The sequence below is a fragment of the Gymnodraco acuticeps genome, unplaced genomic scaffold (assembly GCF_902827175.1).
Source record: "Gymnodraco acuticeps unplaced genomic scaffold, fGymAcu1.1, whole genome shotgun sequence".
Lineage (NCBI taxonomy): Eukaryota > Metazoa > Chordata > Actinopteri > Perciformes > Bathydraconidae > Gymnodraco > Gymnodraco acuticeps.
In genome coordinates this window covers 170,124-196,488 of record NW_022990396.1, presented here as the reverse complement: position 1 = coordinate 196,488, position 26,365 = coordinate 170,124, and the positions used below count along the sequence as shown (strand labels likewise).

Sequence of the window (26,365 nt, the reverse complement as noted above, 5' to 3'; positions counted from 1 at the left end):
TTTTAAATGGGAACAAATTCATGTTTATTGAGTAAAAGACTACAGCTGGTGTTTCTGTTTCTCCCTGTATGTACATCCAGAAAATAGTGCAAGCAGATCTTCTTCAGTGCGCCTGCCTGCATGCTCCGGTCCGTTTCCATAGCAACCCACCTTAGTTACGCAGCCTCCCCTGCTCACCTGTGAGATGCCCAGCTGGGGCCTGATCAACCACTCATATAAGGCATATAAGTTCATCAGCAGTGTGCCCTACCGTGTAAAAAATTACTAGAATACTGTCAGTGTATTACTGAGATTCAGTGTATAAGGAATGTGACGTCATCAGCGGCAAGTCGGCCATCTTTGGAGGATACTAGTTGATACGCAACCTATTGACTTTGACTGTACAGCGAGTGAAGTAGCTGTAACTTTTTGACTTTAAACGTTTTAAACATGTTCAGTAGGCACTGTTATACTGGCTGTAACACCAATGAAAAAAAAAAAAAAAAGACGACGACGACGGGATTACATGTTATTCTATTAAACTATCATGGAAACGAGCGAGACGTAGCAAACTTCAGCAAGAGACGCTGAGTTGTGTTGGTTGTCAGCCATCTGCTGAACTACAGTAACACAAACCACTACGCTGGGAATAGGATTTCTAACAGGAAATATCGCAGGACACGTACATTTACGGGAGATTGATTAAGCATGACATGCCGACGTTAAGTTAGCACTCAGTTAGCATAACATTAGCTGTCTTACTTCCGTCTGGATTATTTTATTGTTATATAAAAATTAACCTGTAGATTTGAAGGTCCTGTGTCCATTCTTTTGTAAACTTGACATGGGCATCCAAATGTTTAATATTTAAATATGTGTGAACACTAACTAAATAACGCTCCTCTGTTTCTGCCCAGAGGTTTTCTTTGTAAGGGCATTAATATTTATTCAATTCTGATGGGAAACGCTGATAGATATTGATGGCTGCTGCTATCCTCCAAAGATGGCTGCGGTGCATTCTGGGGCATCGCATTCCCTGTAGGGACAAAATGTCTATGCTGCAATAAATACTGAGTATATATGTTAATATAGAACACAATGTCGAATGTACAGGGATGTAATTAAAGCAGAAATATGTTTGTGCCTGGTGTGTGTGTGTGTGTGTGTGTGTGTGTGGGCGCAGGTGAGTTTGAAGCTGCTGAACTTAAAGGGGTTGTGCGTGGATTACGTGTGTTTTCTTTTCCTCATATACAAACTTGTGTTGCCAGAGAATATGTACATCTTCATTTTTTCTGCTTGTCTGTATACAAGAGTTTTAAAGCTTCCAGTATCAAAACACAGTCACGTGTATATGTCATATGTTAATATATAATATATCGTGTTATATATATTTTTTAAAGGAGTATAAAACACAGCTGAAGATGGCGATAGAGGATAGGTAGCGTTTATGACGTCAGGATCTGAGATCTGTTTTACATGGAGTCAAAGTCCTGGTCGTTGGGGTCGACGACCTCGGGGGTCATGACCCTGCCCATGAAGAGGATGGTCCCTGAGGAAGAATATAGAAAGTCTGGTCAAAACACACATTCAGTGAATCAGACGCACGTTTACATGCGCACACACACACACACACACACACACACACACACACACACACACACCACACACACACACACACACACACACACACACACACACACACACACACACACACACACACACACACACACACACACACACACACACACACACACACACACACACACACACACACACACACACACACACACACACACACACACACACACACACACACACACACACACACACACACACACACACACACACACACACACACACACACACACACACACACACACACACACACACACACACACACACACACACACACACACACACACACACACACACACACACACACACACACACACACAACACACCTGTCCTCCGGTTTCTAATGACGAAGAAGAACGGGTGATCGGCCATGACCTGCGGGTACAACACCAGAGTCCGGGTGAGGGCGATCATTCCTGAGAGAGGGAGGGAAAGGGGGACAAAACACAATCATTATTTATTCATCTATTTATGCATTTATTTATTAATTACTGTATTTATTTGTTCATTTATTTATGTATCTATTAATTATTTTAAGGGATAATTAATTAAGGTAAGTATTTATTCATTCATTTTCTTGTGAGAGAGGGAATTGTTTATTTTTATTAAATCCAAAATAATATAAACACACAACGTACAAGAAAACAAAGTAAATTGAAGCGGAAGGGCAAAAAGATATAATAAAAATAAATGAATAACAGCATAAAATAAAATACTCACAATATAATGAGGTGAATCTGTTTGAATATATACTTATATGAATAATTATCTTTAGATAAATATATATAAATGTGTGTGTGCAACAAGTCCTGAGCGGTAACATACCTGATCCAACGGCTCCTTCTGCTCCCTCCTCCGTCACCTCCAGGTACGCCTTCTGCACCGCCTTCCCAATGTGCAGGTCCTTACCATCTGTCACACACACACACACACACCCACACACACACACACACACACACACACACACACACACACCACACACACACACACACACACACACACACACACACACACACACACACACACACACACACACACACACACACAAAGTAAATACCACTCGTCCACTGAGCATCACTTTCTGCAGCTCCATTTAAAAGGAAATCTGGTCCGCTGCGACAGAACATCTCTATGATTTGATTTAAAGCAGACAGCGTGTCCTCTGAGAACATGCAGAGGTGAGGAGGGTTTGAGCGGGCACAGGATGTTCCGACGTGCAGTACAGCCTGCAGACGGTGATTTCACAACATCATGTCAGCTCCACCTGACCAGGAGGAACACGCTGTTCAGCACGAAGCCAAATATTATGTTTATTTTATTTTCTAAACATATCTTTATTTTACAATTCAACTTCACATTATTATTTTTAAATACAATATTTTTCATTATATATATATTTTTTATTTTATTTACTTTAACACCCTATGTTTGTATTAATATTCTTTTTAAATGTAATATCTTTTATATTTCACATTCTCACTTAGTTTTATGATTTTTTTATCTTATATTGGACATTTCACTTTAACTACCTATGTTTATATAAATATCATTATTTAATATTTGATTGCACATTCTTAATTTAAAGTGCACCTATCATGCTATTTTTAGGCAATTTTTATGGCAATAGCATAGGTCTCAGATATATAAACATGTCTATGATGTGTTTTGCCCAAAATACCAAACAGATCACCCATTCTAGCCATGCCTCATATCCCTCTATTTCACTTCCTGTTTCAAAAGTGCTGATTCGGGGTATAAAGTTGAAAGAAATTGATTAAAAAAAAGGAGGGGGCTCATGTGGGACCCGGCAGATACTGTCTAAACCAGTGGTTCTCAACTGGTCAGGCCTCGGGACCCACTTTTTACTTGGTCAATACATCGCGACCCAACATTTTGAAGCACTCAAATCTATTCAACAAAAATCGTGCTGTAATATATACGCTTTTCAGCATACAATATTAATAAAAGTGAAGTTCAGTGCATATATCCCTTATATCCCTTCACAGAACTAAAGTATGCTTTTAAAAAAGGTTCAATGAGATGATGGAATCAAAGCTGAACTATATAAAAAGGCACGCATGCTGAAAACCCAACCCCAGCAGGGGGTCTGGGGGGATTCTCCCCCAGGAGATTTTTAGAAATACTAACATAAACTATGCATTCTGGTACACTGAGAAGAAAATAAATAAATCTATTACTACCCGACATATTAATAATATGTTATGCCATTGTTTGTTTTTCACTTTGTTCTAACATCTTGCTGCGAGAAGAATAAAGAGGAGATAGTCTGTGTGACTTACTTTAAATTGTGGGTAAGGGTAGATAGCTCCCATTGTTCTGTGACCTGTCAGTCATCAGACCGGGGGTCATATTTCATTATGTGTTAATTTCTATCTGAAGTTGTACCCATGGATGTATAAAGAAGAGTTCTACCGCAAAGTTATTCTCCGTGGGGACTTCCGGCAACAATCTTGATTCTGATTGGCCAGAAGACTCGAAAAAAACATCAGCAAAGATATTTTATTGAGAAGATGATCACTATGTGACAGAAGTTTTCAAAACCGTTTATGGTCTTTGGTGCTTCGAGTCCAACGCGGACTGCATGCACAGAGTTAGAAAATCGGGCCTTCAAAATAAAAGTTAGACTTTTCCCCCCAAAAAAAAAAAAATTAAATTAAATTTTTTTTTCTTCACTCACACATCCGCGACCCACTTTTGGGTCGCGACCCACCAGTTGAGAACCACTGGTCTAAACTAAATACTGCGGTGATGAAACGCCATATCATGGATTATCAAGGATTCTTTCTGAAACAGTATGGAGCTCAAAGGCTTTCTCTCTTGCCGGTCACCACAAGGTGATTTCCTTTTTATTTCCTGCTTCTTCACACACATGCTCTCCAGCACAGGTTAGCTCTGAGTGTTAGCGATGCTAATGTAAACATGCACCGACCATATTACGTCCAAAACAGTCGGGCATTCTTTCGCAACATTTCTGATAGGGCCGTGGGTGTAAAGCCAGCCTACATTTCCGATATTACGTCATATCGGACACAAATCTGGATCAGCTCCGTTGTAGCCCCGTTTTTAGGGATTTGGGTGCGGAGGAAAAGAGAGAGGGTTTTATTTTCTGACGCTGCGTGAGTTCCCCGACACACCGGGGACACATGTTTATGTATACAAGACATACAAAAGTGTATTTTGTATGATAGGTCCCCTTTAACTGATGTTTATATAAATATATTTTTTTTTTATTTTATATTTATGATATGATTCTTGGACATGGGTCTTATCTTCAGCTAACAATATTTTATTTTATGTTTGACTTATATGTATGTCTCCTGTCTCTTTGCCTCTGTGCATATCCCTCTCTCCGGATCTATTTTTGTCCGATGATGATGTGACAGCTCTGACCTGCCCACTCGCTGCCGGTTACCGTGGTTACCTGAGAAAAGTACCGGAGGCAACTTCACTGCAGCCAAGGAGCAGAAATATGAAATCACCTTCTCACGCTGAACCCTGCTCTGTTTCTATATCTGTGAGGTTTATATAATAACTTTATGGTAAGTCTCACATTTTGCCTCTAGCAGAGAGGAGTGTTACCTGTCATGGCGGAGAGATCAGCATCGTTGGTGAAGATGTTTTTTATTCCCAGATCCTGCAGCGTGCTCCTCAGGTCGATCTTCTGCTCCACTTTGAACCTGGGGGAAAGCCATGAGAATTTAAGAAAAACATCAGATGCCACGTGATGATGGTCGGAAGTATGAGGTAGGTACGGTGGATGCAAAGGCAGACCAACTTTACATGGGGGGGGGGGCTATCGTGCTGGGACCAGATATTTTATGAGAGGGGCACTGACACAGTGTTCAGAATTTCACTATTCTTGGTTAGGATTAGAGCAGGGTATATGCAGGAATCCTGAAGTCAAATGTAACACATTTTAAGACCTTTTAAGACCCTTTCCATACATTTTAAGACCTCATCGCCACTTTGAGTTTTAACCGGTTACATTGACGACACACTTTACCTCACATTTACTATACACAGTATTGATTGTCCTTCCTCCTTATCTTCCAACCATTTGGACGCAAACTTGCATTTCCCCATAACGATGTTGTTTAACAACCGGCGTAAACGGACCTTCGCGCTATCAAGCAGTGAGCGCGCGATGTCCTGTTCAGATGACGTCAAATCCAACGGGATGCCATCAATAAACTACACAGAATCACACTACACACCTACGCAATGATTACATTCAGGCAGACTGTAGAATGCAACCTCTTTGGACCATTCATATACTTATTGAAAACAAGCTACAAAATGTAATACCTTGAGAAATGCCCTTTAATACTTTTTAATAGACTTAATTTCCCCGCGGACACCAGTGTAGAGTCATTGCACACAAAAAATCCTCATAAAATAACATGATTTGTTTTAGTAGAGTTTGTGTCACTTTTTTATTAAAGGGACCCTTTTATGCCCATTTTCAGGTTCATATTTGTACTTAGTGCCTCTACTGTGACATGTTTACAAGTGCCTATAAGAATTATTTATTAAAAGTATGTTGCTAAATAGCTTGCACCAAGAAATGTTGACTAAATAATGAGAGCTCCTGGAGAAAGGTACCATGAGTAGATGATAACTTATCATTTTGTCACGAAGAAAAACACAAAACCAAGATGTCAATGTGCTGGAAGTCAAATGTTGTTATTGTTATGTTTTATCGATTTAAAGCAAACGATTTTAAAAATGTCCCCCTCAGGAACTATAAAGAATCCTTCTATTTGAAAATGTAGCTAACCACTAATGGACGCACAAGTAACCAAGGCATATTGAGGGGAATTAGGTGCACAAAACAGAAGATGTTGTATAGCAGGTATTCCACTCTCACCTGGGCATGTAGACCTCCACCTTCTGCCGCTTGACGTTGTTGGCCCACTCCTCCAGCAGCGCTGCTTTGAAGATGGGCTCCAGCGAGGCCAGAGGCACTTCCTGCCGCGGCAGAACGATCAACATGGACATGTCCTCGCCCTCGTACGGCATCTCCAGCACCTGGTACACACCGCCAGCCTCCTGTGAGCCGTCGCTGAACTCACCTGGTGGTGAGGAGATAAACACAATGCAGGTATAAGTAGATACACACATATACGTAGGTGTCTTTTACACTGGGGATGCTGGGGATATAACCCCACCACTTTTAGAAAGTATAACAATTCTTGCCTAGTGATTCTTAAGAGACAAAATTAATTTGTATTTTATTGCTGTAACAGCACATGCTCTTTTGATGTGGTTATGCTTTTTTCAGACACACCATAATCATCTTCATAAAACCAACACACCTATTACATATCTCAACATCACATGTTCAAGAACGTTTTTTAAAGGGGCTCTATGATGCTAATTTTCAGGTTCATTTTGTATTGTGTGTTTCTACTGTGACATGTTTCCATGCTTTAATGTTTAAAAAGTGTTTTATTGTTCTGATACGGCCTGTGCTGCAGCACCTCTTTTCACCCTCTGTCTGAAACCGTTTAGAGATGTCCCGCCCCTTAGCCTATCAGGTACAATGTGTTGGGGCGATAGCCAATAGAAGCAGGAGTGTTCCATAGTGATGTTGCTATGTTCGAGAAGTAAACAAAGGAGTCCAATGGAGGATTTTCAGGCAAGGGGCGGGGGGGGGGACAGGAATTTTAACCTTTGCAGAACATTTTCATGCACAAAAACTATATAACACACTAAAGACATATACTGTAGAGTCTCTCTAAGATGCCCTAACACACTACATAAGCATACTAGGGCCTCTTTAAAAACATATATAATCACACACACACCCACACACACCACACACCCCACACACACACACACACACACCACACACACACACACACACACACACACACACACACACACACACACCACACACACACACACACACACACACACACACCACACACCCACACACCCACACACCCACACACCCACACACACACACACACACACACACACACACACACACACATACACACACACACACACACACACACACACACACACACACACACACACACACACACACACACTCTGTAATGTGACTGTTTACTTGGCTGAAGAGGCAGTAAGCACATTAAAGCACATCGATCAACAGCATTGATCAAGTGTGTGTGGTCATTTCCCTGATGCACTAATTAAAAACCACTGGTGCTTCACTTTAACGTCTTTACATTTTCTACACACAGTATTTGAGCAGGAAAGGCTGTTTCTACAATCTCTTTCTCACTGCAAAACTGCAAGCAGCAAATAATCCCAATTTGGGCTCCAAAAAAACATTCTGCATGTATTTACACACACATTTAGAGCAAAATTCATCACACGAAGATAGACCCAGATCTTCTTAGAGACACACTAGAGAGGATGAGAAAGCCAAAGATATAGATTATAATCGGGAAACGCCAACAAGCATTTAGTTAAATTAAATGAAACGCATATCTTTTTGAGATAATCCTTTTATCCTCAAAACGTCCACCTAGAATTAAAATTAAAATAAAACATTATCCCCCTCACTGAGGTATTTGCATTTGTGTGTGATGGAGATTACAGAGCGTTTAACATCCCCAGTCTTTATCTCAATCTTGGCACATTATTTTTCTTTTGAAGCTTCTTAAAAAGGGAAACAAAAAGCGTTTCATCCTTCATTAACTTACATGTGGCGTCTTGTTTTTGTATGTATGCACAGTGAGGCGATGTTGCAGCAGACAGCGGGGTGGGGTTTCTACAAACAGTTTACATGATTGTGCTTCAGAATTCAAAAGCAGATTTCTCCCCGAGGACCTGTCCCTGTTTTACACACACACACACACACACACACACACACACACACACACACACACACACACACACACACACACACACACACACACACACACACAACACACACACACACAACACACACACACACACACACAACACACACACACACACACACACACACCACACACACACACACACACACACACACACACACACACACACACACACACACACACACACACACACACACACACATCTGATGTTTGGCGGTAGTCAGATGAAAAAGATTTGATGCAGAAAATAAAGACTGGAATTATTCAGATATTGTAAACGTTAATTGAAAAAGGATATTTTATCGTCAGTTTTCTCCATCAGAAAACACAGTGGAACTTTCTGTATCAGCAGAAGACGGACAGGAAGTAAACACTAGCGCCCGAAACACCTCCATTAGACTCCTTTGTTTACTTCCGGAACATAGTGACATCACTACGTAACACTCACACTTCTATAGAGTGCCACAGTGACGCATCCTAAAACCCAGAAATCCGGTTCCTTCGACAAAAACGCAATGCAATTTCTCCATAGGATTTTGGAAAATAGCTGGAAATAAGGTCTGTGGTTGACACACATTTAAGAGACGGATCACGTTTTGTTCAGCCGGATAATATCCACATGTCTACCCTACTTTTATAATTTTCGAATCATAAATCTAGTCGCCAGAAGCAAAATGCTAACGTTATGCTATAAAGGAACTACAGCAGAGTCGCTGCTTCAGCGTCACACGAACTTAAAGGGAAATGGAAACACTTTTCAAACTGCTTTCCATACAATATTCCCATTAGGAAATGTATGTATCTAGTCTATTTCCAATGTAAACGATCGAGATACGCAAATTAATTTTTTGAAATACGCGCCTAATGACCTTGGGCGCTTCCATCGATCCGGGACTTTCCCAGTGACGTCACTGTGTGGGTACGGCTTCCTGGGCCAAAGCTCAATACAGCTGCAAACAACATGGCGTGCAATGCACCAGTGGTTTCCAACAAAAGAAAACGGTCGTCGTCAGGAGCGTATTGTACCCTCCCCGGCCAGACCGAAGGATGTACCCGGTTGGTCGCTCACCAAGATTCGCAGAGAGATTGGGACCCCGACTCTGAGCGTCAAGCCGGGAGACATTCACCTGGGCAGGCGCATTTCCCGGCGCAGCCCCGTGGGAAGTCTCGCTGGAAAGGAAGGTAAAGCGGATAAGAGCAAACCGGCGGGCAAATCATCCTCAGCCTTCTCTAAAACGGCCAACGCAGTGAAAAGCACCGGGGGTCGGCGTAAGGGTTCGGACGCCAGCACAGGCTCCGACGATTTATCTAAGGACTCCGGCTGTGCCACCGGGAAGCTCTCCCCGACCGACAGTAGCTCCGAGCTCTCGGACTGCGCCTCCGAGGAAAACAAGCTCTCAGCGGACGCTGTGAGTAGCGACGCCGAGGCGAGAAGCAGCCGAGGCGGGGGGCTAGACGGAGACAAGCCGCTCAGAGATGGCGTGTTGGCAGAAAGAGCTAGCCAACATGCCACCGCCAGGACCACCTGCTTCTCCTCGGAGAGGGACTACAAGGACCGGCTCTCCCTGGCCGTGGAGACAGGGGAAGGGAGCATATCCCCAGGCGTGGAGCGCTCGGTCACCTCGTTTGACAGCAGGGTGCCCCCCAGCGCATCCCTGGCTTTCTCAGACCTCACAGAGGAGTTTATGGACGGCATGCATGAGGAGTTTGTACGGGAAATAGAAGAACTGAGATCTGAGAATGATTACCTCAAGGTAAGTCCAATATATTCGACTAAGTGTCAACTATGATTGTGACTAAATGTCCCATGGGTTTTTCAAATGACAAACATAAACAAAAGGCCTAACCAGCCTATTTTAGAATTTGGTTTCTTTCATTGTAATGTTGCTTTTTGGCCTATATGCTAAAACTATTTATCATGAGCATGGTGTAATATAAAGTCAGTTGAGTTCAGTTTGTTCACTATGATTTGCTTCCTAGAGTGTAGAAATGCCTTTGGACTCCATCCAATGCTACTCACTACAGGGATGATGATGTTATGATTAGAGAGCATGCAACACAGACACATGAAACACATGAGCAAAACATGTAGCCTTGCAGCCTCCACATCAATGTCATCTCCCGACGAATAGTCAAATTCATCGTTCAAAACGTCGATCTCATTGCAAAATTCCTCCATCGCTGCAATATCTGCCACGTTGTGTTGACTTCCGGTATGGATACCCGGAGCGAGGACCCACACAGTGACGTCACCATTTGGGACTCCCCTAATGGTAGCGGCCTGGTCCAGGAATTCCCCACCCGGCCGGCGGATAATTAATTTTCTTTTGGCGAGTAATATCATATACAATAAATATTGCGATCAATATCCATTGTAAAATGAATAAACTACCGGAATATTATAGCTGTAATGGTGTTTCCTTTCCCCTTTAAGATGCATATCAAAACTACAGATTGTAAATGGTACAAGTTGAAGCGTTTGTTTGAACAGTTTGCAGGAGGCAGGTACTTGCTTTCAAGCAGAACAGGGCAAACAAACTTAGCGGGAGTGTTTACGTGTTCGGCGTAATGACGTACAACGGCCTCGATGACTTCTGTAGTCCTATTCAGCCACTTGGTAACAACCATCGTTTTTCAGACACGTAAACTCTTCAGAAATCACCAGTGGGGTCACTGCTGGTGTATTTAATGTCGTAGAACAAAACGTGATCCGTCTCTTAAATGTGTTTCAACCACAGACCTTATTTCCAGATATTTTCCTAAATCCTACGGAGAGATCCCGTTGCTTTTTGTAGAAGGAACCAGAAGTGATACAATTCTAACTCACTTCCGGGTTTTAGGACGCGTCACTGTGGCACTCTAATACATTGTACGTGATAGGCTAACGGGCGGGACATCTATAAACAGTTTCAGACAGAGGGTGAAAAGAGGTGCTGCAGCACAGTATGAGAAAAATAAAGAGCTGTTTGAACATTAAAGCATGGAGACATGTCACCGTAGAGACACTAAATACTAAAAATGAGCATATAGGGCCCCTCTAACTGAAACTGTCGCAGTACCACTAATATTGTATGACATTAACAAAGTAGGCTTTAAAATAGTACAACTGGATCCATTAGATATACCAGAGTGTATGCTAGTGAAGACTAGCATACACATTAAAGCTCACTGAGCAGAAAAGATGAGCCTCGTGGGAATAACACTCCAAATATGAATATTTCAGATCTAAGATTAACATTTTAAATATCCTCTGGAAATACTAGCCCAAATAAGGGCTTCACACACACGCACGCACTCACACACGCACGCACTCACGCACAGCTCCTCCCTACCGTAGTAGAAGTCTCCCTGCTGGTACATCATGAGCGTCTGGACCTCGGAGCCGTCGTCTCGGCTGAAGGAGAAGGTCCTGGTGTTTTCTGGCCTGAACTGGTTTTTCCAGGAGCCCCTGAAGTAGACGGCGTTCACCAGCGTGAGGCGGGTCACGCTGCTGAAGTCATCGGCTGAGAAAAGATCATGGATCTTACCTGGAGGGGGGGGTTGTACAGGATCTAGATTAGTTTACATAGTCCTGAGAGCGCCTGCTGGATGCAGCCTTTGAAGTTATAATACCAAAGTGAAGAAAACCTTTGTTACAAGTAAAAGTCCTTAAATTCAAAATCTTACTTCAGTAAAATCAAATATACTTGAAGTACCAAAACTAAAAATACTCATTATGCAGAATGGCCAATTCTGAACAAATGTATATTTGATCACAGGGTTATAATTATTGATCCATTGATCCTGTTAAACTGGCTTTCAATTGAATTGTAATTATTCTTATTCCATTCTCACTTTATTATTTTATTCTTATTTCATTTTTTATTTGTTATTAAAATGTTGTTTATTCAGTCCTCTGTTGTTATCAAGTTTCCTCATTAATCACAAAGCTATATGTTACTGTGTGTTAGTATTGTTTTTGCTTTGTGAAGCACTTTGTGTTACCTTTGTGTATGAAAAGTGCCCTAACAATAAAGTTTGATTTGATGTAATTAATGTGATCATGGTATCATTTTAATTTTGCAGCTGGTAAAAGACTTAACTTGAATGACTTTTTAAACTGCCATGTATTCATTACAATTGTTTTGGTAGAAGATGATGTGATCAAACAAATCAGATGCAGGTCCTTTAGTAAGATGAGATTGTGAGCGTCTCTCTAACTCACTCTCGGTGTGATTCTCCACCCAGGTGTTGATTTGATCGGCCACGGCGGCTGATTCGCTGAAGTCCACGGTCTCCACGTCAGCCTGGAAGTACTTCTTCATCAGATGCAGGAACTCGGGGTTGAAGGTGATGCCTTCCTGCAGGAGGAGGCTGTTGGCGAACCGGATCACGTAGTGGGCGTTGTCTTCAGACAGCGCCGCCGTCAGGTTCTGCAGCAAAGAGAACTCCACGCCTAAAGGACAGAGGGACACATCCATAATGTAGCTGTGTGTCCAGAGGACAGTGATCCGACAAAGATGTGCTTTTTAGTTAAACAATGGTACAGCAATTGGAACAAAAACCCCACCCAGTAGAACTAACAAACATTTTGTACATTTAGCTTCTTCATGGTTAAATACACTCAATGTTGGTTGCTTTTCTAAACAGTGGCAGTTCTTGACCATATTTTCTTGGGTGCACATTAAATGCTGCACACAAAAAAGAGACAGTGTTTATAATTGTTAGGTTAGTATAACGATGTAGACAACAAAATAATTAGATTGTAATTTGTGTCTCTAACTCAGTTAACATGGTATGACATTATTAAAAACAAAACACATTTTTGTCAACTTTGGTTCAGGTTAAAGCAGTCTTTGAATAAAAACTGAATTAGCATAGACTCTTCCCTTGGAGGGGGGCCACTGGTGGGTCCAAGCCCAGTGTAATAGGGGCACTGGTCCCAGCTGCACCCCCCCCCCCCATGAGAAACAATCATGCAGCTAAATGAAATGTGATGAAATCATATTCAACTCCTCTTCCTTCCCCCATAGCCCTAATGCTGGTGTGTTTGCGGCTGTGTCTCCGGTCAAAGCAGTCTTTGAATAAAATCAAAAACGGTATTATTATTGACTCTTATTTTGTAGGGGGGCCAACAGGGGGGTCCAAGCTTAGTGTTACAGGGGCACTGGAAAGCACCCAGAACCACCCATGCAGCTGATTGAAATGTAATTCAATCATTTATTAAACTCCCCTTCCTTAACCCACCTGTAACACTAATGCTGGTGAACTTGTGTTTGTCTCTCACCTGGCAGCAGATGGCTGAAGCCCACCGCCTGGCGGATCTCCTCCAGCGAGGCCCCCCGGGCCCCCAGCTCCACCATGCCCAGGGCCAGAGCCACGCTGAGCGGGGAGAAGACGATGTTGTCCTGGTCCCCCGCCGCCTGCAGCCGGTGGTACAGTCTGACCGAGAACTCTGCTGTCGTGTCCTCCGGAATGTCCGCCGCCCGGCAACTGTAGCGCGGCAACAGGAAGAGTAGGAGGAGGAGGAGCGGGGAGAACACGTCCAGGATCAACATCGCAGCACGGACCACAGACAGCTGGAGGGGGAGAGAGGAAGAGATGAGGGATTTAATGTGATGTGTAAAAAATATGAGGTGTGAAGGAGGCAAAAAAAAAAAGGTGGGGAGGAAGGAATGGAGAGAAAAGGGGGAGGATTGCAAAACAGGAGGGAGGGGTTGAGAAAGATAAAGGTAGAGAAGATTACTGTGTATGGGAGAAAAAGAGATGAAGGTCAAGAGGATTTTGAAAGAGAGGGTCGGGTTGTGGAGGCAGGAAACATCTGACATTCTGCCAAATGAAAGAGGGCATACGATGCTCATTTTCAGGGTCATATTAGTATGTTGTGCCTCTACTGTGTCTCCAGGCTTTAATGTGCAAAAAGCTATTTTTCACCCTCTGCCTGAAACCAGAGCCCAGTCTGCTCTGATTGGTTAGCTGGCTGGCTCTGCTGTGATTGGTCAACCGCTTAGAAAGGTTCCACCCCTTAGCGTACTAATGTGTTGTGAGCGCTGGCCAATAGAAGTGTGAGTGTTACATCGTGATGTCACTTTGTTACAGAGCTTTGGGATTTTAGCCTATGCAGACCATTTAAATCACAAAAACCTATATAACACACTAAAGACATATACTGTAGAGTCTCTCTAAGATGCCCAGACAAACATGTATCGTATAACAGAGAAATATTGAAAGGGAGATAAACATATCCGCAACACAGTCTGGAATAACACATTTATTTTGTTGTTTGTCTCTGTGATGGGCTGTTGTCATTATGCAGTGTGTATTATGGGCTGGAATCTGCTGGCGGCTGCTGTGTGTGTGTGTGTGTGTGTGTGTGTGTGTGTGTGTGTGTGTGTGTGTGTGTGTGTGTGTGTGTGTGTGTGTGTGTGTGGCATCAGGTGACACAATGTACCTGAGAGTCAACAACAATAGGCAGCAGATACAGAAGCAGAGCCCCATCCTGTTGTCCTTTTCCTCTGCTGTGCCCTGGGATTGGCACAAAGAGCAATGTTCCCTTTCAAAATAAAAGCTCTACAGCCTCGGGGACACATAAATGTCACGCCCTACAGGATTAGTCCGATGATATTTCTTCCTCTGTGGCCATTGTCGTGCAAAAACTATGAATATATCAGAGCCACACTGTTGGGTGTAATGTTGCCATGTTAACGTGCATTCTTTTGACTCCATCCAACACCTCCCACCTGTTTCAAATCGTCACTAGATTACATTACATGTTACAGACGCTTTTATCCAAAGCGACTTACATACTCAATACTGTGGACAATCCCCACAGGAGCAATTTGTGGTGAAGTGTCTCAGGGACACAACGACATGCTGACTGCAGTGGGACTCAAACTTGCTATCCTCTGATTCGAAGATCAGCGTACTAACCCACAGCCAGTGGCGGTTCTAGACCAATTTGACTGGGGGGGCCACTGGGGGGCCAGTTATTTTTCTGAGGGGGGCACAATAAATGCAGGACGAAAAAGAGAACTAGACAGTATGAAGTAATTGCGCATAAGAAAACAATGCAATCCAGTTATTGGTATTTGTTTCAGTACACTTATTTATTTCAGATAGATCTTATAGTTATTACTGTTAGCTTCAGCTTAAGTTATAGTGCAATGTTTGCACTAACACCATATTTATATAAAAATAAAGGCAATGAACAGTTACATCTCTACTTTACATAAGGGTGTCTGCACAATCTCACATTACAGCAACAAAATCCTGCGTTTTTTGGCAAACCGAGTACCAGAAAATATACATTTAAAAAAAAAAAAAAAAAAACCTTTTCATTGTTAGGGGGGCCACAGGGGGGGTCAGAGGTCAGTGTAGGGGGCACTGGGCCCCCCTAGAACAGCCCCTGGCCACAGCCTCCCTCCCACTAGAGCAATCTGTTGCTGAAAATAGTCTCCCACAAACTCACTGTTTCTGAGGATGTCCATGTTTGATAAACTCCCCCGGCCTCTGAAGCATACCGTCTCAAAGTGTTGGGTTTAAATGGCAGAAAGGATTAACGGTGAATTTGCGTGACGTCACGTTTAAATTGTGGAAATGTCAACTGCCGATCTATTCTGTCTGAGAATTAGGATTACACCGAGAGATTAGAGGGGTTTGCTTTTTAAAGGCCAGTGAGTTTAATTGCACGGAATGAATCAAGTCGTCAGGATTTGCAACTCGAACCAGGAGACGGTTCTTTTTTTTTTAAGTCACGAGAGAACATTTTACAGCTGGGCGTTGGGTTTCCCCTCGGTCAAAGTTGGGCTGTTATTCATCAATGGCCAATCTGACAACGTGCCACAACTCAAAAGGTCAGAATGGTGTCACTGTTACACGTAATAGCCAGCCACCCTTGATGTTATTATCCACTCTCACAGGTTCACACACAACGATGCTCCACACACCACTTTCCCTGGCTTTGCTGCATGGCTGGCTCCTTCCCGTACAGAAAGCAGCGCTGTCGGTCTCACAAAAGTTCAGCTCCCAGCCTCCCACAGCTCAGAAGGTCAGGAACATTCCCTCCATTTACATCTGTGCCAGCCGCCCCCCTCCCTTCTTCTTACTCTCTCTGGGTCTCTTTGCCTTCAGTGACGCACAACATGTGAGAACATGGTGAACAAACGTGACTAACACTTTATTAACAGCAGTAGGCTACACAAGGATGTGCCTTCAGGTGTCATTTGATTTTTCTGTTAACGTCTATTTAAAGTGCAAAGCGAATGCATCAAGGCTTTAACGACAATGTATGCGCCTCCAATCAGAATCAGGGTTATTGCCAAGTAACATCGCACATACAAGGAATTAGCTTTGGTGTATGGTGCTTATAAACACATGACGAATTAAAGAGGCCCTAATATGTTTTTGTGGGGTTTTCCCTCTCCTGAAGTGTTCTATAGGTTTTAGGGTGAAAAGAGGGGCTGCAGCACGGGCAGTATGAGAAAAATAAAGACCTTTTTGAACATTATAGCATGGAGACGTGTCACAGTAGAGACACTACATACTAATATAAACCTGAAAATTAACATAATATGTTGTCTTTAAATACTGTTGCAAAATTAAATATATAACGGGTGGTTTGAGGAGAGAAATTTAATAAAACAATAAAACTGTTAAGGATTAATATCAATTTAGATTTAAAAACACAAGGTCAGGGAAGAGATAAGAAGGGTAAAAACTAGGGATGTAACGATATATCGAATATCGCGGTAAATAAATGTCTCAATACCGTCGTGAGACTGACAAAATCTACCGTGATTTAAAAAAAAATCTTTATTTAACCAGATGGTCCCATTAAGATAATCGATCTCTTTTTCAAGGGAGACCTGTCCAACATGGCAGCAAGTAGTTACAACATGAACATAAAACAACAGATAACACAAAAGGACATCGTATTTACAGGGCTACATGTACATACCTAGAGACATTGACAAGTACCAACAGTATATTTATATCTCGCCCTGTCAATAAGCCTCACCTTCTTGGCAAAAACTGTATTGTTTTTGAAGTGGTGGAGAGACAATGCACAGTTTGACCCACTGCTGTCACCCATGGCCAAAGCATATCTCTCTGTCCCAGCAACATCAGTACCAAGCAAGAGAGTTTTTTCCACAGCAGGGGATTTTGTAAACGCCCAAACATCCCAGCTTCTACCTGGAAATGTGGACATGCTCATATTCCTAAAAGATAACCTTGTTGATGCTGAGTGAGTGAGTGAGAGAGTTAGAGTTGAGTTACTTGAAAAACTAAAGTGAAACTTGATTTATTATATTGCAGGGTCTGATTATTATATTGTTAACACTCTAAAATACTAATATCCTACTAAAATGCTGTACAAATCAGATTTATTATTTAATAAAGAAAAAAAATTAAAGAAAAAAAAAAAAAGTCCACATTTTTCCCCTTTATTTTTAAATATCGCGATAAATATCGTACCGTGGACATTTTAACGCGATATTATCGTACTGTGAGTTTTTGGTATCGTTACATCCCTAGTAAAAACACTTGGGTACAAGTAAAACTGTATAAACAAGTATATTGTGACATCCTCATTCACATCCATGCGCACACACACACACACACACACACACACACACACACACACACACACACACACACACACACACACACACACACACACACACACACCACACACACACACACACACACACACACACACACACACACACACACACACACACACACACACACACACACACACACACACACACACACACACACACACACACACACACACACACACACACACACACACACACACACACACACACACACTTTACACGCCGAGGCAACCAGAGCATCTGCAAGTGATGGACATTTTTCGTTTTGCCAAGCTGACAGACATATTTCTTCCTCTTTAAAGATATCTTCCTCCTTCCACAGAGGCAGATAAAGTCTCTTTCCTCTTTGCACTCATGACTCAGCATTTTCTGTCTAACCCCTCTCTCGGCAAGAACTCTTTAAAGTAGCTCCAGTTCTGTCACTCAATGCACTCGCTGACATCGCCTACAACACACACACTCCCAGAGTTCACTCTGTAGTTTGGCAGAAACAAGGCAAGCTCCAGTCCCGGAGCACTATCATCCTTCTTTAACCCACTTCCTGCTCCTGCTCAAATCACAGCACCCTGGTTCATATCACAGGCTCTAAGTACACTTCCAAATTCATCTGCACTTTGACGAATTCTGTGAAGAATGCTAACGTCTCCGTCCCTCTGGGAATAAACTGCAGAGAAGCGATTATCTCTTGCCCCGTAAAACTTTGAATTTCTAAGATGGACACTCGGTTATAAATGTCAGAGTAATCCCGCACGATTTCACCGTGAGGATGTATAACTTATAAAGGGCTTTGAACTGCTGAGATGAAGACAATTTGACTATTATTCACGAATCGTCCTTGGAGAAGATACTTCCTACATGTTGTTCTGGGCTTGATAGAAATGCAAGTATAGGCTCATGAACATTCCCACTAAAAATGAATATAATAAACCTACACGTGTCACACTTTCCCCAGTTTGAATAACCACGGTCCCTCTCCTATTGATCACCCGCTGATAAAGGAACTCCTTTGTTGGGGCAGAGGATTCACACAGAGTCTGCAGTGAAGACCACCAGTGGGTAGAGCCTTTAAAGAGGCCCTATTGTTCTTTTTTGGGGGGGTTTCCCTTTCCTGTATAGGTTTGTGTGCATGTAAATGGTCTGCAAAGGCTAAAATCCCCAAACACACATGATCCCAAACACAAAGGATCGCTCAAATAGAGTTTGCAGATCAACTTCTACATTTTCATTCGGATATTTTCACATATTTTTCTCATTAACAAATATTTCGGTACTGCGATTTGGATAATGCACTAGTCGATATTGCTTCGATTGATTGTTCAACCATAGACTGTATTTGAACCCAAATATTCACAACACACTCATCTTCATTGTTAAGGTAACAAACAATGTGATACGTCTATCTGTGTTACTATTTCTAATGGAAGAAACAACACACTACAGGATTCATTTTGTCCTCAAATCAAGAAAACATATCATAAGTTTAGGAGCATGACTATTCATCTTTTTTTAAAGGAAATTATAAATATTATTAAAAAAGATTAAAAAGAAAAAAGGGAAGTTGACTGCCACTTCCGCATCATTTTGTAGAGGTTACAGGTACACCGTGCATGTTCATCATTTAAAACAAAACGCTTTAAGATTTAACTTCAAAAGCAGCATGCAACAGATTCCTCCATTGCTGCCCCCATATTCACACAGGTATTTCATTTATTTTTCATTGTATGAAATATGAAAATGCTACGTGTCAGGGAATACGCTTCAGTGAATGACTTTTTAATTAAATCTTAGAATAAGACCGGTCCCTTTAGCAGGTAAGCCTGGAGATCAAAACAACAGTAAACTAGGCCATCCCTCTTCCTGCAGACTCAAGGTGACAGTCGTTTTAAAACTGATATGTGTCGTTGTGTTGCCTTGAAAGGTGAAGCTTAATTTGGCTGTGTGTCAATAACTGTCACGGGGTATGAAAACGCAGAATGAAGAGGAGGCAAGTATAAACAAAAAGTAAGCTTTTAATTAAATAAAGACCAAACCAAATAAAGAAAAACTAAACAAGCTTGAGGAACAAGAGCAGGAACATAGACGACGGACAGACAAAGAACAAGAGTGGAGACAGGACGATCTACATGTACACAAGACTAATGACAAAGACAAGACACGGGCCGTTTCTCAATGTCGAGTAACGCTGCTTCAGAGCCACTATTTCAAGCATACTACGTCATCGAGTGGCGCCGAATCACTGTTTAAATGCCAGCATACATGTGCTAACAAGCAAGCCTCCTCGACATTGAGAAACGGCCACAGCTGGAGAGGGCGGGCAGCAGGTGAACACAATCAGACAATCACACAGGCGGGAAAACCAAAACACAGGAAGGAAAACCAGACAAAACACAAAGAGAACATTAATTTCAAAATAAAACAGGAAACATTAAACACAAAAAGTGAGATCACGACAATCGAAGACTGTTATTCAGCCATGATTAAATGTATTGTTCACACGTTGACTTTTGCATGTTTCAACAGAGCAGTTTTGAGATTTGTAGAGACGATACTCTATGTAGGGCTTACAAAGGTTCATTTGTTATTGTAAATAATAATAATAACAGATCGCTGCTAAGGATGACACTGATCAATGTGCGGTCATATCAATCCGCAGAAAGAAGTCCGGTCAATTTAACGTCAACGGTGGACAACAATAATTTGTTTTCATCCATCAGAAAACAGCATGGAATACTTTTTGAATATTTATATCTGTATTTTTGGAGAGCAGGAAACGTAGGACTCATGTTAGCTAAACTGTCCCCAGTAAAGAAAAGTTAAATACTCTGGAAGTCAGAGAAATCAGCAGAAGAAGACAGACAGGAAGTAAACACTAACAGGAACACAGTATGGGCTCTGACGGTGTTTAAAGACTGGTTAATGGGAAATAATATGTGAACAGACAGTTACAGAAAACCTCGATATGCGCTGCCTACATTTTACTTGTAAAATATAAAACATTAATAAATAATTAATCTTGTGAGTGCAGACAGATATCGGCCAATAGGACAATCTGAAAAAAGGGCATTAATCAGTCAACCACTGCTAAACTAAAATTGCACAAAACATGGGGTTTCTGGTGCTGTGGGCGTAGCAGGAGCTCATTAGCACCTTTTACACTGACAGAAACAACTTACTTAACAACCTCATTTTACCCTTGCAGTTTATATTGTTTGCAGTGGCAGACAGAATTACCCCCATCTCATTTAGCTGCTTGTTAGAGAACGACATGGAGGCAGCCTGAAGTCCCAGGATGCTCTACACTCCACAGAGGACACACAGAGGTTAACAACCCTTTATTAATCCCTGCTAACAGAGACACCCGCAGGGAGGGAGAAGGCGATAAAGAGGCTTAATAGACTGAGAGAGAGGAGGGAAAAAAATACAACAAAAACAGAGATGATATCATATGTGGGTGGGACTTTTCCAAAAAGGCAAGACGGATAGACAGGGACAGGAAGTGAAAGGATAAATAGAGTGGTGATGGGAGAAGTAATTCTGTAGGCTGACCCAAAGTAAGCATCGCACGGGCATCTTTGAGGAAAACGTTTCTGATACAAGTTTTAAAAAGCTAACATCAGGCTAGGGCTGCTCGATTATGGCAAAAATCATAATCTCAATTATTTGGGTCAATAATTGATATCACGATTATTAAAAACGATTATCCATTTACTTTGAAAACATCAATTTATTGGAGAATTTTTTTTTTTAACAGTATGTTTTGAACAGTTGATTGATTACCCTCGACTTTAAGTATAATTCAACTGAAAAACCAACAACAACAAAAAATTAAGAAAAAAAAAGTAATAATAAAAAAATTATCGTTTTATTTCGATTGCGTTGTTTTCGTAATCGTTGCAAGCCATAATCGTAATTGCGATTAAAATACGATTAATTGAGCAGCCCTAGGCTAAAGGAACTACATCATGGTCACATGTCACCACCGCTAAGCTAAAGGCGGCTTCTGTTCAACGTCATGATGTTCAGTAGTTTGTTAAGACATTTTTGTTGCAGCACAGGCAGTATGAGACAAATAAAGAACTTTACCACTATGAACCTGAGAATGAGCATAATAGGTCCTATTTAAGAAGACTTTTCCCACCATTGATGATATTTAATCGGCCCCTGCGTAGCATGAAAGATGTCTGACTGCTCCCCACACTCTGCTAAGACACTCAAAAGTGTCTCTTCTCTTTTTCGATATCGGAAAGACACGTACGCGCACACGCATATTCAGTAACGGCTGCGGTGCTGAGGGAGCTCAGAGAGGAGGTTTGAGCTGTAATTGGATCGGCCTCTATTTGGGGTCAGTGGTAAAAGTGAAAAGACTTGAGGCTTTTTCAAATGGACTAAAGACTGGGGAGACAACGGAGCACAGGAAAGGTCAACATCAACTAGTCCTGTGGGGAAGTGTGGTGTGTGGTGTGTGTGTGTGTGTGTGTGTGTGTGTGTGTGTGTGTGTGTGTGTGTGTGTGTGTGTGTGTGTGTGTGTGTGTGTGTGTGTGTGTGTGTGTGTGTGTGTGTGTGTGTGTGAGAGAGAGTGTGGGTGTTGAGGTAATGGTGAAAATGATGTGCATTTACTCAAATAAGTGCAGTAGTTAACTAGCGTATTTCTATGTTATGCTACTTCAACACCACCACATTTCAGAGGGGGTAATATATTTAGAATATTTCTCTGTTTGGGGGGTGGGGAGGAGGGGATGAGGTGTAACAGGTAAGAAAAGGAGACGATACTGAATGCCAGGTGAAAGTCAGGTGATGTGAGAGTGTGATAATGAGGGTGTGTTAGGATCGCTCACACACCGATTATTTTTACGGGTTTCAGGGCATGGAGTCGGTGAACAGCTGTGAAACCAGGAAAGAGAGGAAGAGAGACAATGGAGGTGACAAGTGAGACAGTGAGGACAATAATTCAAACTGATTAGCCATAAAGTTTGAGCGAGGAGAAAGAATTATTATGACTGAATCACTCCGACCATTTTACCGTCCTCCGCAAAGAGAGCTGTCTCTGTCGCTCAACTGCGCTCAGCCCTGCTCAGGGACACCAATCATTCAGAGGATCGATTCCAGGGTGTGTGAGTGTGTGTGTGTGTGTGTGTGTGTGTGTGTGTGTGTGTGTGTGTGAGTGAGTGTGTGTGTGTTCTCTAATCTCTAATACTAAAATACATTTGCACAAAAAATAAATAAAATACTGTTCTATTATAATTTTGAATTATCAAAAGATTATCTGAAATTGATTGATCTTAAACGTTTCTTTAACAAGTATGGAGATTTTTTAAAAAGTTTTAAAAAGTAGAAGAAAGAAATAAGGAAAAGGGAAAATAAAAAAACAAATACGCAGCATTTGAAAAAATAAATAAAATACTAACAATTTTTCTTTTGAATGTTTAAATGTCAGTTTTAAAAAAATGTTTAATGTTGAGATATTAACAATTCACAGTTTAATGCATTTATTCAAATAAACAATTCATTTTCTATTTTTCTTTATACTCGATGTAACTTCCTGATATAACTCCTGACCTGCTTCTCTCTGAATCTCTCCCCTTTCATCCTCTATCCGGCCAGGTATAAAATAATCCCTTGTGTCTTTGCTGCAGCATGTACAGGGACAAACCTGTGCCCGAGTGTGTGCCCGAGTGTGTGTGTGTGTGTGTGTGTGTGTGTGTGTGTGTGTGTGTGTGTGTGTGTGTGTGTGTGTGTGTGTGTGTGTGTGTGGTGTGCCTCAGTGTGCTTAGAAAGTGAAGGGAAAAGTGGAACAAATGCATAAATCAAACTGCTGAAAGTGACAGTAATGTTGGATTTTCCGGCTCTTTTTCAGTATGCTTTTCACGTGTTTCAAATCCATTAATGAGAGACGAATATGCAGTTTTCTTGCTGATCACTGCCTCCCTTTTGTTCTTACTGCATTTCCAGTAAATTCAAATTCAGTAACCATGGGCATACATTTATTTCAGGACAAAGAAAGATTCAATTAGACTGTTTTCACTTAACACTGCAGCATAGCAGGTTTGACTCAAGCCTATAAGGAAATGCGCGAATCCTTACTAGCTATAAGAGTAGCAATAATTAACAAATTAGAAGGCCTTGGTTTCAAGATAATAACTATAATAGGCCCTTTTATTCTTTTTTCTCTATTTTCCCCTTTTCTGATTTGTTAGTTATTTGATATACTTTAGTTTTAATTGTATCTCTTTTTGCATGTAATGATATAATTTCTTAAAAGATGCAAAAAGGAAAATGTCCGAGTTAACTTAATTATAATTTTTTCTTAACAACACACACACACACACACACACACACACACACACACACACACACACACACACACACACACACACACACACACACACACACACACACACACACACAACACACACACACACACACACACACACACACACACACACACACACACACACACACACACACACACACACACACACACACACACACAAGTATCTCCTGTTGTGCAAGGCTGATTTGAAAGACATTTAATTATTGAAATGCAATTAATGCAGCGCTCTGTGGGAAGAGGCGGCACACGCACACACTGATCAACACCAACACAGGAGGGCATATGGAGGATACAGCAGGATATATATTATGAGCTGAGATTAACCAGCGATTCGGATGCACATGGGATTAATGCATTGAGATGATGACTGGAAAGGATGTTTTTTCTGAATATGGATCTGATGGAACTCTGTGCATACATGAGGATTTAGGAGGTCATTATCTTAGTTGCAGAGATAAAAAGATCATAGGTGGATTGAGAGGGTGAGACATAAGAATGAGCACTGAATTGCTCCTATTGACCATGTTTTGCTCACATGGTGTCTCTAACATGAGGTGCAATGCCATTTTTCACATATTATATTTAAGCTTTGAATGACAAGAGATGTGTTGTGTTTATCTCTTTTTTATTTCTGAACTAGCTTCAACCTACCATGAATTGTGAACAAAAAACACCTCTACACAAACCTGTATGCAGGAATAACAAGTGGTGTGTGTGTGTGTGTGTGTGTGTGTGTGTGTGTGTGTGTGTGTGTGTGTGTGTGTGTGTGTGTGTGTGTATGGGGTGGGGATACGGTGGGATCCGGCTACTACAATATGCCTTCACACACACTCACTCACTCACTGCGCCTTTGCCTGTATATCAAGGACAAGAACCACACTGAGCGTGTTTCCAATGGAAGAGACTATACAAAAACCAGCGTTACCATTATAACCCACAGACAAAATGTGAAACAGCATTGGATGGTGGACACACGGGAAACATCTTAGTCAAAACGCGTATGGAAATAGGATTGGCTCCAATCTGCGTCTCCACCCTCCCCCTTGTTAAAAACCTACACATGTTGATTATAGCGTCATAACCCCTATTATAATGCACCTTAAAAAAATACAGCACATTTCTACACCTTCATATACCTTCAATATTCTATGGACAAGCTCAGAAATTGGTAATTTTTTTCTTCCAAAAAATAAACATTTACGGTTTGTTGTCCTATCATTTCATTCAAATAAACCAGTGCAGGTTTAGTATGGGAACCAGTTGTAGGTTATGACAAAATACAAAAAAAACGTCTCTTACCGATAAATGGTGTTTGGTTTGATGGATGGATGTGTCTCTCTGCTGCTCTCCTCCAGAACCGCAGCTCGATGCCTGATCGTTTGCCGCAGACCACGCCCCCCCTCTACACTGATTGGTCCAATGAACGTCTGCCAAAGAGTATGAATGTGAAACGAAATAGTTCCTTGTTCCTGTTTCCGTCTTTGCTTTAGCGAACGATCAATAGTTTGCCCTTATCTTATAAATAGTTGCTAAAGTCTAAAGTTACCTTCCATTTCTTCGTTGTTATATAGATGTGTAGAAAAATCATTTGATTTTTTCAATTGCTCATTTCATTTCACATACCTCAATTTCTATGGATTCTAGCTAGGCCTAACATGTCCCTTCTACAACGGTTAGCCTAGTTTGTTTTGAGAAAATAAGCAGTTATATTGTTAAATTAATAAAGTTCGAAAAGGTTTTTAAGAATTCCCGTTAATATGTAAAAACCGAGGAGTTTTGATGTAAAGTTTACAGCTGGAAGTAGTTGACATGGGAAGATAACTATCTTGTCCCACAGTGCGGCAGTTAATTTCGGGTCGTTCTTGCTATTTTTACTCCAAATAAATACACCACCCTACCGAGGACAGAGAGCCTTGTTGTTGTTCGCTTTTTTAGGAAGTGGAAAAGGTAGTGCGTAGCTATGT

At 41.5% G+C, this 26,365-nt stretch overlaps 2 protein-coding genes across 3 annotated transcripts; one reads left to right on the top strand and one right to left on the bottom strand.

Moving 5' to 3' along the window:
* On the bottom strand, positions 1-26,320 carry serpini1 (serpin peptidase inhibitor, clade I (neuroserpin), member 1). The gene is made up of 9 exons (XM_034224562.1): positions 25,701-26,320; positions 13,738-14,029; positions 12,676-12,906; positions 11,804-11,998; positions 6,503-6,707; positions 5,215-5,312; positions 2,440-2,526; positions 1,941-2,030; positions 1-1,528 (listed from the first exon to the last, which is right to left on the bottom strand). The coding sequence occupies exons 2-9, from the start codon at positions 14,006-14,008 to the stop codon at positions 1,452-1,454; spliced, it is 1,254 nt and encodes a 417-aa protein (XP_034080453.1). The 5' UTR covers positions 14,009-14,029; positions 25,701-26,320; the 3' UTR covers positions 1-1,451.
* Positions 9,433-15,057, top strand: LOC117551628 (microtubule cross-linking factor 1-like). Of its 2 annotated transcripts, none has more exons than XM_034224564.1 (2): positions 9,433-10,225; positions 12,699-15,057. In XM_034224564.1, the coding sequence occupies exons 1-2, from the start codon at positions 9,443-9,445 to the stop codon at positions 12,708-12,710; spliced, it is 795 nt and encodes a 264-aa protein (XP_034080455.1). In that variant the 5' UTR covers positions 9,433-9,442; the 3' UTR covers positions 12,711-15,057. The 2 variants fall into 2 exon arrangements, with proteins under 2 accessions (XP_034080455.1, XP_034080454.1); XM_034224563.1 differs by lacking the exon at positions 12,699-15,057 and adding an exon at positions 10,452-10,722.
* Positions 26,321-26,365: the final 45 nt, after the last annotated feature.